A 17,540-nucleotide genomic window follows, 5' to 3' on the forward strand; every position below is an offset into this window, starting at 1 on the left:
TCGGGCTGCCGACCGACCGGATGCGGCCGCTTTGCTCCCATCCCGGCCGTTCTTCACACTCACACTCACACTCACAGCCATCGTCCCGATGACCAATTCCGCCGCAACAGGCAAAATCGTGCTATTCCCAGTTCTACCCTCTGGGCCGGGCCAGCAGTGGCTGAGCCTGAGACGGTCGGGTCCCAGACCGGCCCAGCTTGGCCCAGCTTGGCCCAGGACCGGCCCAAGTCCCCTTTCCGGGATGATGGGAGCCCTCGTGTTAGGGCTCCACTCCGGTCCGGCCCCAACGTGCTGCGTGTGTTTTTCTCCAGACTCGGCTCCCGCCGATCTGGATCTGGCGGCCTGGCCTGCCGTCTGAATGGCGCCAGAGTCTGGGGCCCCGGCCAGATCCTGCAGGTCTGCACCATTGCACAGCCCGATTCCGGTCGGTCGGTCGGTCGGGGGTGGCCGTGGTCGTGGTCGTGGCTGCTTCGGGCTGGGTTTTGCTGGCCGATGGAGGAGTACAAAAGCGAGGTCGTGCCCCCCCCGTTAGATGGACTTCTATCTTCATCTCATACCATCTCATCACATCTCATCACATCATATCGTCTCATACTACATCTACATCTGCATCTACATCTGCTACTACGATTACTCCGACTACATCTACTACTATCTTCTTTGATTGACCCTACCTACCTTGCTCTATCTTTGCTTGACTATCACTGCTTGATACACTGCTTGATATCATCGTTTGACTGTCACTGCTTGATACTACCATGGGCTTCATGCTGAAGAAACCCGCCGATGCGGTGGGCTCGGCCGCCCCCGCCATCATGATCGGCCTGTTCGTCGCCTTTGGCGGCATCCTGTACGGCTACGACACCGGCACCATCAGCGGCATCATCGCCATGAAGTACTGGCGCAACATGTTCTCCACCGGCTACATCAACCCCTCCGACGACTACCCCGACATCACCTCCGCCCAGTCCTCCATGATTGTCTCGCTGCTGTCCGCCGGCACCTTCTTCGGTGCCCTGGCCGCCGCCCCCGTCGCCGATAGCCTCGGCCGCCGCCTGGCCATGATCGTCAACTCGATCGTCTTCTGCTTCGGCGTCATCCTCCAGGTCGCCTCCACCTCCATCCCCCTCTTTGTGGCCGGCCGCTTCTTCTCTGGATTCGGCGTGGGTCTGCTCTCCGCGACCATCCCCCTGTACCAGTCCGAGACCGCCCCCAAGTGGATCCGCGGTACCATCGTGGGCTCGTACCAGCTGGCCATCACCATCGGCCTGCTGCTGGCCTCCATCGTCAACAACGCCACCAAGGACCGCAACGACACCGGCTGCTACCGCATCCCCATCGCCGTGCAGTTCCTGTGGGCCATCATCCTGGTGGCCGGCATGCTGGTGCTCCCCGAGACGCCGCGCTTCCTGATCAAGCAGGGCAAGCACGAGGCGGCGGCGGCGGCGCTGGCCCGCCTGCGCCGCATGAGCGTGGACGACCCGGCCCTCGTCGACGAGCTGCTGGAGATCCGCGCCAACCACGAGTACGAGATGAGCCAGGGCCAGGCCAGCTTCCTGGACATCGTCCGCGGCTCCATGGGCAAGCGCCTGGCCACGGGCTGCGCCATCCAGGCCCTGCAGCAGCTGTCGGGCGTCAACTTCATCTTCTACTACGGCACGACCTTCTTCCAGAACGCCGGCATCTCGAACAGCTTCCTGATCACGCTGATCACCAACATCGTCAACGTCGTGTCGACCTTCCCGGGCCTGTACCTGGTGGAGAAGTGGGGGCGCCGGCCCTTGCTGCTGTTCGGGGCGATCGGCATGTGCGTGTCGCAGCTGATCGTGGCCATCGTGGGCATGACGGCCACCTCGAACGTGGCCAACTCGGTGCTCATCGCCTTCGTGTGCATCTACATCTTCTTCTTCGCCAGCTCCTGGGGGCCGTCCGCCTGGGTGGTGACCGGCGAGCTGTTCCCGCTCAACGCGCGCGCCAAGTGCCTGTCCATCACGACGGCGACCAACTGGCTGTTCAACTGGGCCATCGCCTACGCCACCCCTTACATGGTGGACTCCGGCGCCGGCGACGCCAACCTGCAGTCCAAGGTGTTCTTCATCTGGGGCGGCTTCTGCCTGGTGGCCATCGTGTTCGTGTACACCTGCATCTACGAGACCAAGGGCCTGTCGCTGGAGCAGGTCGACGAGCTTTACCAGAAGGTGTCGTGCGCCTGGCGCTCGCCGGGCTTCGTGCCCTCCGCCGAGCAGTCGGATATCAGCGAACTCGATGCCATCAAGGTCGAGGGGACGAAGCGTGAGGCTCAGCACGTCGAGAGTGCCTGATTTGATTTTCTTTTTGAATTTTTTTTTATTGCGAGAATATGTTTCCTTGTTTCCTTCAGCGATCGGTCTATGATGATGGTATATGTATAATATGGTCCTGCATTGTGAATAGTTAGTTAGTTAGTTAGTTACGAGCCACGAGTCAATGACATCAATGTCAGATGCATCCCCACACTATTCTCCCGTCTGATGTACTTTTTACACAGTGGATACCAGTACAGTCTTTCTCTCTCTCGCGAACAGCTGTTCGAACAGTACCGACGTCATGCCTTGGCTGCCTGAGGCAGATTGACCCTCAGGCCCCTCAGGCCCCTGACCCCGACACTGTGATTGGCTGCCCCTGCCCGGGATGACGAGTCCGCCTGCGCCACGTGACGTGACCCGGGATCATCGAATGTTTCGTCAGGCGGCGAGAGTTCTTCCCCGATCGAGAGCATCGATCCAGACGATCTTCCGCTTCGACTCTCATATTTCGACCTGGGACACCACCATGCCGTCCTTCTCCCTCTCCCCTCCTTCCCCCCTCTCTCCCTCCCTCCCCCCTCTCTCCCTCCTCCCCGCTCTCTACTCCTAATCCTAATCCTCATTCCGTTTCCATCGCCATGTTCATCTCCGATCTCGACCCCGACGAGCGGGGCCTGTCGTCCAGCGTCGCCCGCGGCCCCGACCAGCCCCTCCGCGACCCCAAGACCCCCTACTTCGACACCACCATCGAGCTGGGCTCGTTGCAGCAGACAGACTACGAAATGCAGGACCTGACCGCGCCCGCCACCGAACGCCTGCTGGCCGACGACACGCCCTCGTGGAAGACCGCCCACCCGCTCTTTCCCCCCCTCCCCGTCTACGGCCCTCCCTCGTTCCTCGCCTCCCTCCAATACCTTTTCCTCCGCACCGTCTCCTTCGTGCTGTCGCTGGCCTTCCTCACCGTCGTCATCGGCGCCGCCCTCGTCCACACTGCCAGCACATCCGTCTCGCTCCTCCGCATTGGTCGGCAATTCCCCGCGGAAGAGCGGTCACGGCGGCTGGAGCGCCACCGGGCCTTGCGCCGCTGGAGCTCCCGCGACGACGAATACAAGGAGGCGGACGAGGCCGGGCGCGACCTGTGTCCGCCGCTCGAGGGCGGGAAGGATCCGCTGGTCTGCGACGTGGCGTACTACGCGCGCCGTGTCGGGCTGGACGTCGAGACCTTCAAGGTGCAGACGGAGGATGGCTTTGTCCTGACCCTCTGGCATGTCTACAACCCCCAGGAATACACCCCCTTGCCGGCGAAGGCCCGCCGACCGCGCGGACCGCATGTGTTCCAGGGCCAGACGAATCCGGAGGCGTCGAGGTCGTCGCCGCGCAAGTATCCCGTGCTGCTGATGCATGGGCTGCTGCAGAGTGCCGGGGCGTATTGCGCCAACGACGACGACAGTCTCGCGTTTTTTCTCTGCAAGTCCGGGTATGATGTCTGGCTGGGGAACAATCGCTGCGGCATGGTCCCGGAGCATACGACGCTGGAGACGTCGGATCCGCGCATGTGGACGTGGAATATCCGGCAGATGGGCGTGCTGGATCTTCCGGCGCTGGTGTCGCGGGTGCTGTTTGAGACGGGGTTCGAGAAGCTGGGCCTGGTGTGCCACTCGCAGGGCACCGCGGAGACCTTCATCGCCCTGGCCAAGGACCAGCGCCCGGAGCTGGGCGAGCGCATCTCCGTGTTCTGCGCGCTGGCGCCCGCGGTGTACGCGGGCCCACTGGTCGAGCGGGTGTACTTCCGCTTCCTGCGTATCATCCCGCCGCTGGTGTTCCGCGCCTTCTTCGGCATCCACGCCTTCATCCCGTTCATGATGACGGTGCACCGCCGGCTGCACCCGCGCGTCTACGGCACGCTGGGGTATTTCGTGTTCGCGTTCTTGTTCGGATGGAACGACGCGCGCTGGGACCGCGCGCTCCGCGACCGGATGTTCCAGTTCGCGCCCGTGTACGTCAGCGCGGAGACGATGCGGTGGTGGTTGGGCCGCGAGGGGTTTGCCACGCAGAAATGCATCCTGGCGACGCGCGCGGCCGGACTGGCGGAGGTCGAGGAGGACGAGGATCGCGGCCTGCGCGGGGGCGCACAGCGCCGCGACACGGCGTGGTATGGCCCTCAGACCCCGCCGGTCGCGCTGTGGATCGCCGGCAACGACGGGCTGGTGGACGGGCGTCGCCTGCTGGCGCGGCTGCAGAACGGGCGCGAGCCGCACGTGCGCTTGGTGCACGCCAAGGTGGTCGACGAGTACGAGCACCTGGACGTGCTGTGGGCGATGGACGCCATGGAGCAGGTCGGCCAGGAGGTGCGGCAGGTGCTGTGGCAGACGATGCCGGAGGAGGCACGGACTGTCTGCATCCCTCCGTTACTGACTGGCGGTAGGGAGGAGGAGACCTAGACGATGATTGGACGGCTCGTAAACCCACGCCGCTCATTGGCTGTACATGGTGGGTACATTATTATGTCGAATATGATTAGCCTGCTTATCTCCGAGTCAGCACTAGTTCGTATCGTGGGCAGGTATATCTGGTGTAGCCTGTCAAATCGTGTCTGGTCGATAGTAGTCTGGACTCGTGGGGGAGGAAGTATATATACTCGGAGTACGCTGTTGCTGTCTGGTGTTGGGGAGAGGTACTCGATCGGCGACACACACGGATACAGAAACGGATACAGACGTTGAAAGAGACACAGAGAACGAAAGAACGAAAGAACGAAAGAGAAAGAGAGAAAGATACAGACAGTGTTGAGAATGGTCTCGTTTAACCCCGAAACCGATATCCCCGATCTCTCGGGCAGGGTGTTTCTGATTACGGGGGGTGAGTTTATTTCTGGTTTTCTTTATTCTCAGGATGTTGCATATGTGAATTTCGGGCTATGATTTCCTGCCAGGTGGGAGGGATGCTTTGCTGCGAAGTACATACTGTACTCTACTCTTGTCATGCTCTTGTGCTCTGTTTGTGCTACACCCACCCACCACTCTTCTCTCTTATTTTACTCCGTACACCCTAACCCTGTTTCCTCTACCCCTACCCACTCTTGTCCTCTTCTATGCCCTAGATACCTATCATACTGTCCTTTTATACCCAGTATACTATACAACCCCATTCTCGTGGTGTATCTCGTACACTCCCTATACCACCCTCTATCATACATCCCCCGCAATCTGCCCCGTCCCTCGCCCGTTTACTTTTTTTTTTTTTTTTTTTTATAGTATACTTTAGTATATACTTCCCCTTCCCCACAAAGATCAGCGATCGGCTGTGCTGTGCTGCATTGCATGGAAAACGTCTAACCGACCGGTCAGTCGGTCGGTTCGACCTATCCTGCTTGTTCCTTGTGTTCCCACTGGGGTTGTGGACTGCCCATGCTTTCGAATCGGTCTTTCTCATTTGCTGGGTTTGGTTGGTGGTGCAGCTCGCTGTTTTGGTCGCTCGAATGTTTCTCATACACGTCATCGCTGGGTTATGTCTATTCCGGATTATTGTGTTTTTATTTTGTTTTATGCTGTCTTATTCTGTCCTACACTGTATGGTTGATTGTGTTACTCGGGATATAACCGGGTTATTTTCCACAGCCTTGCATCCAACCGGCATCTATCTATCCCTCCCTCCACAACACACACATACACAGCCTATCCCACCCATTCCATTCCATCCCTCCCCAACCCAACCCAGCCAATAATCCCTTCCCCAAAAAGAACCCCCCCCCAAAACTAACAACACTGTTAAAAAAAAAAAACAGGAACAGCCGGCATCGGCAGCACCACCACCACCCTCCTGGCCACGCACACGCCCTCCAAAATCTACATCACGGGCCGCAACGCCTCGGCAGCAGACACCCTGACGACGCAGCTGCAACGCATCTCCCCAACCACCACGATCACCTTCCTCGCCTGCGACATGACCTCGCTGACCTCGACCCAATCCGCCGCGCACGCCTTCCTGGCCCAAGAATCCCGTCTGGACGCCCTGATCTGCAACGCGGGGATCATGGCCACGCCGCCTGGTCTCACCCAGGACGGATACGAGGTTCAGTTCGGGGTCAATCATCTCGCGCACGCCTTGCTCATCAGGCTCCTCCTCCCGGTTCTCAAGGACACGGCCGCCAGAAACATTGCTTCTCCATCCACATCCACAGCTACATCTACCCCGGAGAATCCGAAATACGGCGCACGAATCATCCTCGTCACATCCCTCGGCTGGCAACTCCATCCTCGCCCGCAGCCCATCTCCTTCTCCTCGCTGCAAACAACCATGGACTGCGGCTTCGGGGGCAGCTGGATGCGCTACGGCCAAAGCAAACTGGCCAATCTCCTGTACGCGCGCGAGCTCGCCTCCCGGTACGGGAGGGACGGCATCTGGGCTGTTTCCGTGCATCCCGGGGTCGTGCGGACGGGGCTGGTCGAGGGGCTGGGATGGGGGAAGTACGCGTTTACCTGGGTGAGTAATTTGGGGAGGTTTGTGGCGCCGGAGCAGGGGGGGTGGAATTCCGTTTGGGCTGGTAGTGTGAATCTTCCTGTTCCTGGTCTGGGGGGGGATGGCAACGGTGGCTTTTATGAGCCGGTGGGGGTGCCGTCGAAGACGGTGATGGGGAAGGCCAAGGAGGAGATGTTTGAGGCTGTGGGGCGGGAGCTGTGGGGGTGGACAGAGGGGGTTTTGGGGGGTTATATGTAATTGAGCTATTTATTGGGGTTGGATTGGATTGGATTGGATTGGATTGGGGGGGTTTGGTATGGTACGGCCCAGGGGTAGGGGGGTTGGGGTTGGGGTAGGTTAAGGTATTCTTGAGTTGGGGATAGGGATGGGTGGGACAGGTAGATTTGCGGTGGAAGGATGTAATAGGTGTGGTGGATTGGGAGGGGGTGAACAGTGTTTTTTTCTCTGTTTTTGTGTCTGGGGTTACGATAGTGTGAGAGGATTGTGTTGTATAATAGAATCAGATAGATGTGGGTATGGGGGATGTCAAATGAAGAGAGTAGAGAATTGGAAGTGCGTCCATAAAATTAGCGAAATCGGTAAGAGAGAGAGAGAGAGAGAGAGAGACAAAGGAACGGAATATTGAAAAAAGAGTAAATAGTGGCAGGCAAAAGATGAGACACGAACAAAGGACCAGCATAACAGGAGAAAAAGAACAAGAGTATCCTCCAAGTAAAAGTATGAGTGAATATTGAAAAAGCAAACAAGCAAGGAGAGAAGTTTGTCGATATGTTGCTGATATGTTTGTTCGACATGTGGTTGCAGTTAGGGCTGGCTATATATAGGGATGACAGGTGGCCTGTAGAAAGAACTGAAGTCAGTGGACTCCGTACCTAGCCAGGAGTTAAATCCGGGTAAGCCTTTCAAGGCCAGCGGCCAGCGGGTCTGCAAACATGTGCCCTGCAAGGAGGTCAGTAAAAGTACACTGCTGCCTGCTCACCGCTGTATTGCGGAGTCAATACTGTTTGTCTGTCTGTCTGTCCATGCCATCAGGATCAGGATCTGCTATCTTCCCGTCCATCTCCACCAGGCTCATCTATATCCCACTCCACTCCACTCCCCTACCGTACCTTACCCACAGCTCCTATAAACCAAGTTATAATCCCTCAGCCTGTGCACGGGCACCTTGTGGCTGCCTGCCAACCCGGTCCTCGAAACGCCCCAAACAGGGAACGCCATTGACGTGTTCATCCGGCCCACCGACTGTTCCATGCAGAGCGCTAGCAAACGCCTGCAATTCTCCGCACGCGGGGCACATAAGGCTGCCGACGGCCGATGTATGCACTTTTCCCTTCTCAGGACATAGGGCATAGAATAGTCAAGCTCTACCAAGCTTTGCCTCTTGCGACAATAAATCCATCGTCGTGCATTGTCCGCCCGCGCGCGATTCAAGGGCCTCTGCCCTGCCGTCTCTGCCGTTCGCCTCCCTGGAACCACTATAGTACTAACTGTACTATCTACCTACTGCATCCTGTACGTGTGGTGCAGCCGGATAAAACAAAAGCAATTGCCCCTGCAAGGTCCTCTCTCGCAAACCCACCCAGTCCAGATCGCGCGCGCACTTCTGAATCGTCCCGTCTTGTACAACGAGAGAAGGAGTGACAAGTTGACATCCGACTCCATGCCATGGATGCCCCCCCCCCCCGCATGCTGTGTCCAGCTGGCGAATCCTCCCCCCCTTTCCCCAACGGCGGGTTGAATTTATCCCATCCATCCACGGGCAGAGCCCGTGCTATGCCATGAGGGGTAGGTACGGTAGGGAGGGAGCGGAGAAAGGTAACAAACTTCACGTCATGAGGGGAAGCATAGATAGTGGAGTGGACCTGGATCAGCTCCGGCGAGGACGCTTTCGGTCGGATGCACATCCGTGGCCCCCAGGGTTGATGGATGGATGGATGGGATATGTCGTCTGCAGCCGGGGCGGGAAACCTATAAAGCTGGGCTCGACTGCATTGTCTTCCCAGTCAACAGCTACAATTCCATCCTCCTCCTCCTCCTCCTTCCCCTCACCATGAAGTCCGCTCTCCTCTACTCCCTCCTGGCCCTCCCTGCCATCCATGCCGCTCCCACCGGGACCAACCCTCCCCTGCGAGGCTCCGAGGATCTCCTCGGATACTCCCCCTCCAACACCATGTCTGACAAGCAGACCGACGACATCCCGTACGTGCCGGTGCCCGGGCAGACGGACACGCCCGACATGGGCGTGTACCTCGACTTCGAGGACGCCGACAGCCCGCAGCCCATGCGCGGAGACACCGGCGGGACGGACCCGGGGCCCCGTAAGTGATTTTTTTTCCCTGTCTGTCTGGGTCTGGTCGGCTCTCATGAAGAATGCGTCCAGGCAACGAAAACTACGATCGCATCAACAGCGACAAGCTCGCTCCCCCGGGAACAGACAGCGGGCAGACGATCAATGCCCAATGGCCCATGGGTAAGTCCACTCCACTCTCCACTCCCCACCCGCACGCCCACGATGACGATGACCTCTACTGACCGGTTCAGGCCTCAGTCATAACCGGTAAGCCACCGCCAAGATGGCATGCATACCGTGCAGACAGGGCAGCGCAGCGTTAATAATACTACAGACTCGGCCTGAGCGGATCCGGGTGGGCGCGCCAGGAGAACGAGGTGGTGATGCCGGCGGCGACGGAGATGGCGGGGGTGGACATGCGCCTGGAGGCCGGGGCGTATCGCGAGCTGCACTGGCATCTTGCATCGGAATGGTCGCTGGTGCTGAACGGATCGTGTCGGATCGAGGTGAGATCGATCGGACTCGAAATGATTTCGTGGCTGATGTGATGTGATGTGGCAGGCCGTCAACGAAAATGGACAAACTTTCGTCGATGACGTGAGTGAGGGCGATGTCTGGTTCTTTCCTCCGTATGTCCGTCCGGGCTGAATCTAGGTTTCAGTTAACTGACTGACTGACTGACTGACGGACTGGCTCCTGCAGGGGCATTCCGCATTCCATCCAGGCGCTTGATGACGGGGTCGAGTTCCTGTTGATCTTCGACGACGGGACTTTCTCCGAGGACAACACCTTCCTGGCCACCGAAGTCTTTGCCCATCAGCCGGTAACTACACCCCATCCCCAAACCCTATCCTACTTCCCCCAAACCCTAATTCCTCAACCCCCCCACTAATAGAACCTAGAAAGCCGTACTCGCCAAAAACTTCGACCTCCCCGTCGCTGCCTTCGACGACATCCCGGAAGACGAACTGTACATCTTCCCCGGCACGCCCGCGCCCGCCAACATCTCCGAGCAAAACGTCACCGGCGCGGCGGGCGTGGTGCCACGCGAACAGACCTACTCGTACCACTTCTCCGAGCAGCCCGCGCACGAGGTGCAAGGCGGGTCCGTCAAGATCGTCGACTCGCTGACCTTCCCCAGCTCGTACAACACCGCCGCGGCGCTGGTGACGGTGCATCCGGGCGGCATGCGCGAGATCCACTGGCACCCGTCCAGCGACGAGTGGACGTTCTTCATCAGCGGGCAGGCGCGCGCCACGCTGTTCACGGCGCCGTCGACGGCCACCACCTTTGATTATCGGCCCGGTGATGTGGGGTATTTCCCCATGTCGAATAGCCATTATATCGAGAACACGGGCGATGAGGACCTGGTGTTTTTGGAGGTCTTGAAGACGGATCAGTTTACTGGTACCCCATCCCTCCCTCCCTCCTATTTTATGTTATGTATGTTGCTGGGGATAGGTGCTGATGATAGTCCCAGACATCTCCCTCGGCCAATGGATCGGCTCCACCCCCAAGCAGATCGTCGCCGACACGCTGCATCTCCCGCAGAGCGCCCTGGACCGGCTGAAGACGCAGAAGATGTATGTCGTAGCCGGGGGGAATGCGACGGACGCGTAGATGGGTTGGTGAGGTGCGGTGAGGGGGATTTGAGATACCACTGCGTTGCTGCTTACTTTCTTTGAACTGAGCCGAGCTAAGCTACCGAGCCTTGAAAATATGAGCAATTGAGCTATATCTACAATCTTGACCGACCATGCATCTGCTCCTACTCCCCATCTGGTCTGGACCTCTGGAGAGTGTCTATGCCCTGTGGATATGGTATGCAAGGGGCGGATAGACTAGTAGACATGGACATACCACATACATGCGTAAGCACATTCTTTGATTCATTGATAAGACACCACCAATCCAATCCCAGACATTACTTTGCACAGTTGACTCGACATGGATAATATAAGATGCGTTTGATTTACTAGACTGATCTTCTCTTCAAGCAGCTGCAATCAAGCAAGCCAGCCTGCCTTGTTCCAGCGGTTCCTCGCTCTATACAGATAGATCTATATACTAACAAGCCTGAAAACCCAATGCTCTTACGCGATAAGTCTCTGAAACCCAATGGGTACATATACAATAGACACTGATGTATGTACTGGCCAGATGCAAGGGATGTCCGCTAATGATAGATATATAGATAGGTAGATAGAATTAAGCCCCTAGCAAGCAGGGGTCTTAGATTAGCTAGCATATGGGAGTTCTACATCCGACTTAACCGCCTCCTTACGTTTAGCTGCTAGGACAAGTCGATAACTAACGACTATTTACTTGGAGGAGATTAGATTATTACCTAGTATGCTATACCATGCTCGCCCAACAATTAACAGACAAACCTACTGAAATACTCCACAAATAGATAGCATATCCCCTTCCGAATGCCCCACTCACCCAAAGGGCCGAAATCATACCCAACGTAGAGACGTAGATACGTAGATGCTCAAATGAACATCATCTCGACCATCCCCAATCCATTATCCTACCATCTCACCCAGCCAGAAAGCAAAAAAGCTAAATCTAAATCAACCCCTCAATATCCCCCCTTCCCCCCTCCCTCTCCCCCTTCACAATCCCCTCATTCACCCCCCTCACCACCCTCTCATGCTCCTCACTCCTAGGCACCACCCCGACCCCAAACGGCGCCGGATGACTCACCACGCCCGGCAAAAACTCCACCGTGGTGTCCTCCGTCCTCAGCACGCGGAACATCGCCAACGACTGCGCAATGCTCAGGTAGAGGGTATTCTCGGCGAGCAGCTTGCCCGGACAGACGCGTCGGCCGAACCCAAAGGCCACGGTCGCGGGGTCCGGCTCGGGGGTGTCGGTCAGGTAGCGGGAGGGGTTGAAGCTGCTCGGGGAGGGGTGGGTGAGGGGGTTGTGGAGGATGGACCTGTATTATCACGTCGTATCGTTAATATAATCGATCACTCGTATTGATGGATTCATAGGACCATACCAAATATTAACCATAACCACCGCCCCCTTGGGAATCAAGTACCCCTCGTAGATATCATCCTGCGTGCAGAGATGCGGGATCCCCATGGGCGCGACGGGATGCCAGCGTAGCGATTCCTTCACGATGGCGTTGATGTAGGGGAGACGCTCGCGGTCAGCGAAACTGGGGAGCGTGTAGGGGCCGAGCACGCGGTCGAGCTCTTCGTGCGCTTTTTGTTGGACGTCTGGGTGCAGCGCCATTGCTAGGTAGAAGGTTGAGAGGGTTGAGACGGTCTTGTTGGTTTAGTATGTTTCTTTTCTTTTCTTTTCTTTTTTTTTTTTCCCGGGGGGGTTGAACAGGGAGTATGGGTATATAATAGTGTCAGAAGAGACATGGCATGAACATAAACATACCGTATCGGCACCACCCGTATACAACGCCCCCGCCGTCCACTTGGCCACGAGCTCCTCCTCCTCCGTGAGAGACTCCTTCCCTTCCAGCAGCCTGCTCAGGTACGACGGAACGTGCGTGCCCGCGCGCATTCTCCGGCGGACCAGGTCGTAGGGCTTCTCGATGACATCGAGGAGGGTTTTGCGCCAGGCGCGCCCGGTGCGTTGGAACGAGGCGCCGGGGAACCACTCGGGCATGTATTTCACTTGGAAGCCTCCCGTTAGCTATGCTATGCAGTCATGACATGATGGAATATGCCGAGAAGGTGGATCGCTGCATGGCAGAATGGGCAGGGGGGGTTTCATACACGCCGGGATAGTATCAACCAGCCAGCGCCCCGGACTCGCCGCGACCGAGAACCGATCCATGGCTTCGTTGGCCAGGTCGACCAGCGGGTCGCGTCCGTGCGGGTTGATCGTGTAGCCGTAGGCGATTTTGAGGATGACGGCGCCGGCTTCGCTGGAGGATGTGGTATTAGTGGGATTTGGGATTTGGGATTGGATCATGGAAGAGAAGTATAGAGGGAGGGAGGCATACGTCCGAATATGCTGGATCAGATCCGCTGGGCTCTCCAGCACGCGGAGAAGAAACCGTCGCACTTCGATGTCCTGCAGTGGGTAGAACTGCGCGGTTGATACCTTGGAGCCCAGAACTCGGTGCATGGCCTTGCGGTAGGTGCGGAAGCGCGCGTTGTAGGGTTGCATGGCGAGGATGTCGGACCAGCCGACGCTGTGGGCAATATTATCAATATTATCAATATTATTTTGTTGTTGTTGTTGTAGTGGAGGTGGGCGGTAGGAGGTAGGATGTAGGGCTGTTCTGGAGTGAGGATAGGGTTGTGGGACTCACATCTCGCCGGCAAAGGTCATCCTCGGCCGGGACGAGTAGATGGTCGAGCGCTTGTCGAGGAGGTCAAAGGCCGAGCGCTTGTCATTGAGGACGATGATGGTCTGGCCGAGGATGGTGAGGGAGCTGATTGGGCCTGAGGAATCATTATGAAATGAAATAAAAAAGGCGAGAGTGAATGGCAGGCTACAGATAGGGCAGCCTGTTAACCGTGAATAAGAGTGGCAACATACCATAGAGCTTCTTAAACCCCAGCCAGTGCTTCCATTCCTGGGCACCCGGCGGCGACAGGTCGGCCAGGTTCCCAATGATCGGCTTGCCTTTGGGTCCCGGTGGCAAAGGGGCGGCGGACCTTTGTCGAGGCAGCAGGACGAGCTTCAGCAGCCACAGAATCGATAGTCCAGCCAGAATCTTGATCGGGAGGGAGGCGTTCATGGTGAAGTGAACGGTTGCCAAACAAGCGAGACAACACGTCGGATGAAGTGGCTTGCGCAGAGTTGCTGAGACTTGCAGCGCTGCACTCTGTAACAGCAGAGACCAGGCCTCTTATCGGGGGAAAACTGACTGGTCCAGTCTGTGCTCTCCGCACAGATGATGCAGATTTAATCTATTTCCTTTCCTGAGTTGGAAAAAGGGAATAGAGTCAGCTCCAAAGGGGGCTGTGATTCGGCGGCGGATGTGGTGCAGTGGAGCCAATTTGGCCGACGGACGGCCTGAGCTCATGGGATGGCCGTCATTCGTGTCGTTAGGATCCGGTGGGTGCGGGGGGGATGCCAATGGCAAAAGTACTCGCTGCCAGGGTGGATCAGCATGGCTCGGACTTGCTGAGCTGCCGAGGTGGCATTCTTCGCCGGATCGGGACATGCAGAATGACGCTGCCCTAATCTCAGCTGATTTGGATTTCTCGGCCTGCCAATCCACACGAACGATGGATCCTGCACGGAGATATCACGTCCTGCAGCAACGTGCTTGTATTTCCACACTCCCCACGAGCTGCCTCGACAGGTCAACTCGGCCTCACCGTCACAACCCCCCCCCCCGCGGGTCCGATCTGCCACGATCCGGATATTTTGTCCGCGACCCCTGCAGAGCTGTGGATGCTGGCCTGTGCCATGGCCGCTACACGGACCGTGCTGGCGCGGTCCGACCACTATTGAATCCTTGCAGCCCCGATGGGCCAATCTGCGGGCACTATGGACCTGGGAACTGGCATCCCGGTCACCGGGTGCATCGCTGACAGGGCATGGGCCATGTCTGTAATTTCAGCTCGTGGGTGGCGTGCGGCGTCAAGCTACTTAAGCCTGCGATCTCGTCGACGATTCTCTCCGCACTGCAGCGGCCATCATGAATTCGACCATGTCTGAAGCGCTGTCGAGCGACTTGCCTGCGTGTGCTGTAAGTCTCCCGGCAGGCATTGTATCCGAGCTGCGCTGACCCTCCAGTGGAGCTGTGTCGCACAAGCCCTCAGTGCATCAGCCTGCACAGCAATGGATACCTCGTGTTTCTGCAAGAATGCAACTGTAGTCGACTCAGCCATCGGGTGCTACAGTCTCTCGTGTCTCCCCAAGCAGATCCTCTGTACGTGCATCCCTCAGCATCAGACCCGACCAAACAAACTGACCCGGCAGACTCGACCAACACCACGCGATCTGCCTGCGGCATCCCCGAGGCCAACCAGAAGGATCTGACCCCCGCGCTGGCCGGCGCCCTGGGGATGCTGGCCGTGCTGATGGTCGCGTTGCGGATGGGCCAGCGGATCTTCATGAAGAAGTCGTTTGGGTGGGATGACGGGTTGATTCTGATGGCCCTGGCCTGTGCCTTGCCGCTGAACATCATGGCATTCCCCAGTACGTGAATGCAGGCTGCCATCGTATTCCATTCTCGCTGACCGTCCAGTGCAAAAATACGGCCTCGGCACCAACATCTGGACCATCCCATTCCCCCACATCACCAAGCAGCTGAAGGTCCGCCCCCTCGAATCGCCCCCTCGAATCTCCCCCCCCCCCCCTCCTCGACGATGCCTGCTAACCCTCACAGCTCCTCCTCATCGCCGAGGTCTGTTACATGCCCGCCGAAGCCCTCACGCAGCTGTCCTTCCTGGCCTTTTACCTGCGCATCTTCCCCCTCACCAACTTCCGCTACGTGGTCTACACCATGGCCGCCATCTCCATCTGCTTCGGCGTATCCAACACCCTCGTCATGATCTTCCAATGCACCCCGGTGTCCTACTTCTGGACCAGCTGGACCGGCGAGACCAGCGGCACCTGCATCAAAATCAGCGATTTCAGCTGGTACCGGGCCGCGATGCAGATTGCCATGGACCTGTCCATCATCGCCCTGCCCATCTGGCCTTTATCCAAGCTGTGTCTCAGCCTACGAAAGAAAAGCTTCGTGCTACTAATGTTCTGCACCGGGTTTCTGTACTCTTCCCCCCTCTCCCCCCCCCTAATCCTCAATGACTAACAAAAATCGCCAGAATAACTGTAGTCAGCTGCCTCCGTCTGCAATCTCTTGTCCGCTTCTCCAAATCCACCAACATCAGCAGTAAGCCAGGCCCCCCTGCACCCACTGATTATCATTCCACCCACTAACCCCACCAGTGGAGGACAACCCCGCCATCTACTGGAGCATGGTCGAATGCGACGTGGCCATCGTGTGCGCCTGCATGCCCTGTCTCCCCTCGCTGCTGCGGCCCATCTTCCCGACCTGCTTCGGCACGCACCACTACGCCAGCGACATCGAGCCGACCCCTCCCCCGCCCATGCGGCTGGATCGGATCAAGAAGATCAATGAGTTCAGTGTGCTGTCGACGACGATCTCTGAGGACGCGTTGATGCAAAATCGGATGTAGCGTTACCTTTTCTTTCTTCCTTCCTTTCCTTCTTTTCTTTCTATTTCTTTTTTTTTCTTGCTTTTTTTTCCCTTTTCCTCTTTCTCCTTTTTTTTTTCTTTGTGTTTCGTATAGTAATGGGTGGGTGCATATGATGGACGGATGGGAACGGTGTATATGGCTTTCGGCTGGTTTTATTGTTGTATATAGATAGATACCCGGGGAGAGGTTTACTACAGGACTGTACATAGACAAGGAAAGAGAAAGAGGAGAGATCCAGAGTCACTAGACTGTCTAGGCTCCTACATACATACGTATTACATAGGTAATAGTCGATCTGCATGAACAAGAGGGTGGGTGTGGTGGGTAGAGCTGAAGTGTCGGTGTGCTCGATCTGCAGGATCGTGCATGTGCATGTGCATGGATGGATGACTCTGTCAGGCACGAGGAACTCCCTCCCCTCCCCACCCACTTTACTCGATCCTTGATCTGGTCTGGTCCCGATCCAACAGGGGAATCTACCTCCCTAGTACGGAGTACAGTAGACTCGCCAAACTAATTATGCCAAGCATCGGTGAGGCGTGCAGTTCCTACAGAGATAGTCGCGGTGGTGAAGAAATCCCGCAAAAGCAAATCTCGGATACGAACGAGGATCGGTGAATCGGTCTATTCCCTGCTGAGTGTCTCCCCCTGGAATCATCACAGTGATGCGGATTCGAATCGATGAATACCCTCGAATCCAGGATTCACTCGAGAAAATACCACCGAATCTTCCTACAAATTCGCCCAATCCCTCCCTTTCTCTTTTCCTCCTTCTTCCTCCTCCCCCCCCCTCCCCCATGCCAAAGACAGAGCCAATCCGATCCGATCCGATCCAATTTTGGTCCCCCACGGACCCCCGTGCTAATGCGAGTCCACACGCATAATTGCTTCTTTGATATGCAGGTGCGCTTTCGGCAGCCTGCCCATCTATCTACCCATCCACATTCCACCCATCCTTCGTGATTATCTGGCTCTTAGCCATAAGCCATGCTTTCGGTGTTCTTGTGAGACGCGACGGACGGACTAGTGGGTGGCTTCTGGCGCTACTCTATTCTCTCTTTCTCACCGTGCCGTGCGCTTTGAGCGATGGGGTGGTAGATGCTTGCTGACGTGCATGAACAACAGCTAGTAAGCGCATGGCGAGGCAGGCAGTAGTACAATCCCACTTACAATTACAATGTGCTTGTCTAAATAGCGCGCGCCATTTATGGATCAATATTCTGAGTGTGAAGAAAGAGAAAGGGTGCCCTCTCGGCACAATATGGCCACCTACCAATTCCTCACTGTGGTGTGGGGCCGCAGGCATATCATTACTGATGCAGTGCTGAC

At 57.1% G+C, this 17,540-nt stretch overlaps 5 protein-coding genes across 5 annotated transcripts; 4 read left to right on the forward strand and 1 right to left on the reverse strand.

The window, feature by feature from the left end:
* Positions 1-563: 563 nt before the first annotated feature.
* BO70DRAFT_359469 (sugar porter family MFS transporter) lies at positions 564-2,491 on the forward strand. The gene has a single exon (XM_025542546.1). It carries the CDS (start codon positions 759-761, stop codon positions 2,319-2,321), a length of 1,563 nt encoding a protein of 520 aa, XP_025402341.1. The 5' UTR covers positions 564-758; the 3' UTR covers positions 2,322-2,491.
* A 576-nt stretch (positions 2,492-3,067) lies between these two features.
* Positions 3,068-7,001, forward strand: BO70DRAFT_285257 (putative ab-hydrolase associated lipase; the record flags this gene model as incomplete). The annotated part of the gene is made up of 4 exons (XM_025539154.1): positions 3,068-4,647; positions 4,849-4,891; positions 5,054-5,144; positions 6,070-7,001. 4 exons carry the CDS (start codon positions 3,068-3,070, stop codon positions 6,999-7,001), a joined length of 2,646 nt encoding a protein of 881 aa, XP_025402342.1.
* Positions 7,002-8,814: 1,813 nt separating this feature from the next.
* Positions 8,815-10,763, forward strand: BO70DRAFT_426813 (putative oxalate decarboxylase; the record flags this gene model as incomplete). Its single annotated transcript, XM_025547829.1, has 8 exons — positions 8,815-9,082; positions 9,145-9,234; positions 9,306-9,321; positions 9,389-9,560; positions 9,616-9,683; positions 9,757-9,877; positions 9,957-10,461; positions 10,535-10,763. 8 exons carry the CDS (start codon positions 8,815-8,817, stop codon positions 10,672-10,674), a joined length of 1,380 nt encoding a protein of 459 aa, XP_025402343.1. The 3' UTR covers positions 10,675-10,763.
* An 862-nt stretch (positions 10,764-11,625) lies between these two features.
* On the reverse strand, positions 11,626-14,045 carry BO70DRAFT_385279 (cytochrome P450; the record flags this gene model as incomplete). The annotated part of the gene is made up of 7 exons (XM_025545723.1): positions 13,573-14,045; positions 13,343-13,475; positions 13,031-13,222; positions 12,801-12,952; positions 12,457-12,698; positions 12,065-12,336; positions 11,626-11,998 (listed from the first exon to the last, which is right to left on the reverse strand). The coding sequence occupies exons 1-7, from the start codon at positions 13,772-13,774 to the stop codon at positions 11,626-11,628; spliced, it is 1,566 nt and encodes a 521-aa protein (XP_025402344.1). The 5' UTR covers positions 13,775-14,045.
* Positions 14,046-14,683: 638 nt separating this feature from the next.
* Positions 14,684-16,190, forward strand: BO70DRAFT_350390 (CFEM domain-containing protein; the record flags this gene model as incomplete). The annotated part of the gene is made up of 7 exons (XM_025541692.1): positions 14,684-14,734; positions 14,782-14,917; positions 14,968-15,186; positions 15,236-15,303; positions 15,377-15,741; positions 15,816-15,883; positions 15,940-16,190. 7 exons carry the CDS (start codon positions 14,684-14,686, stop codon positions 16,188-16,190), a joined length of 1,158 nt encoding a protein of 385 aa, XP_025402345.1.
* Between the last annotated feature and the right edge of the window lie 1,350 nt (positions 16,191-17,540).

This window comes from Aspergillus heteromorphus (genome assembly GCF_003184545.1).
Source record: "Aspergillus heteromorphus CBS 117.55 chromosome Unknown BO70scaffold_4, whole genome shotgun sequence".
Lineage (NCBI taxonomy): Eukaryota > Fungi > Ascomycota > Eurotiomycetes > Eurotiales > Aspergillaceae > Aspergillus > Aspergillus heteromorphus.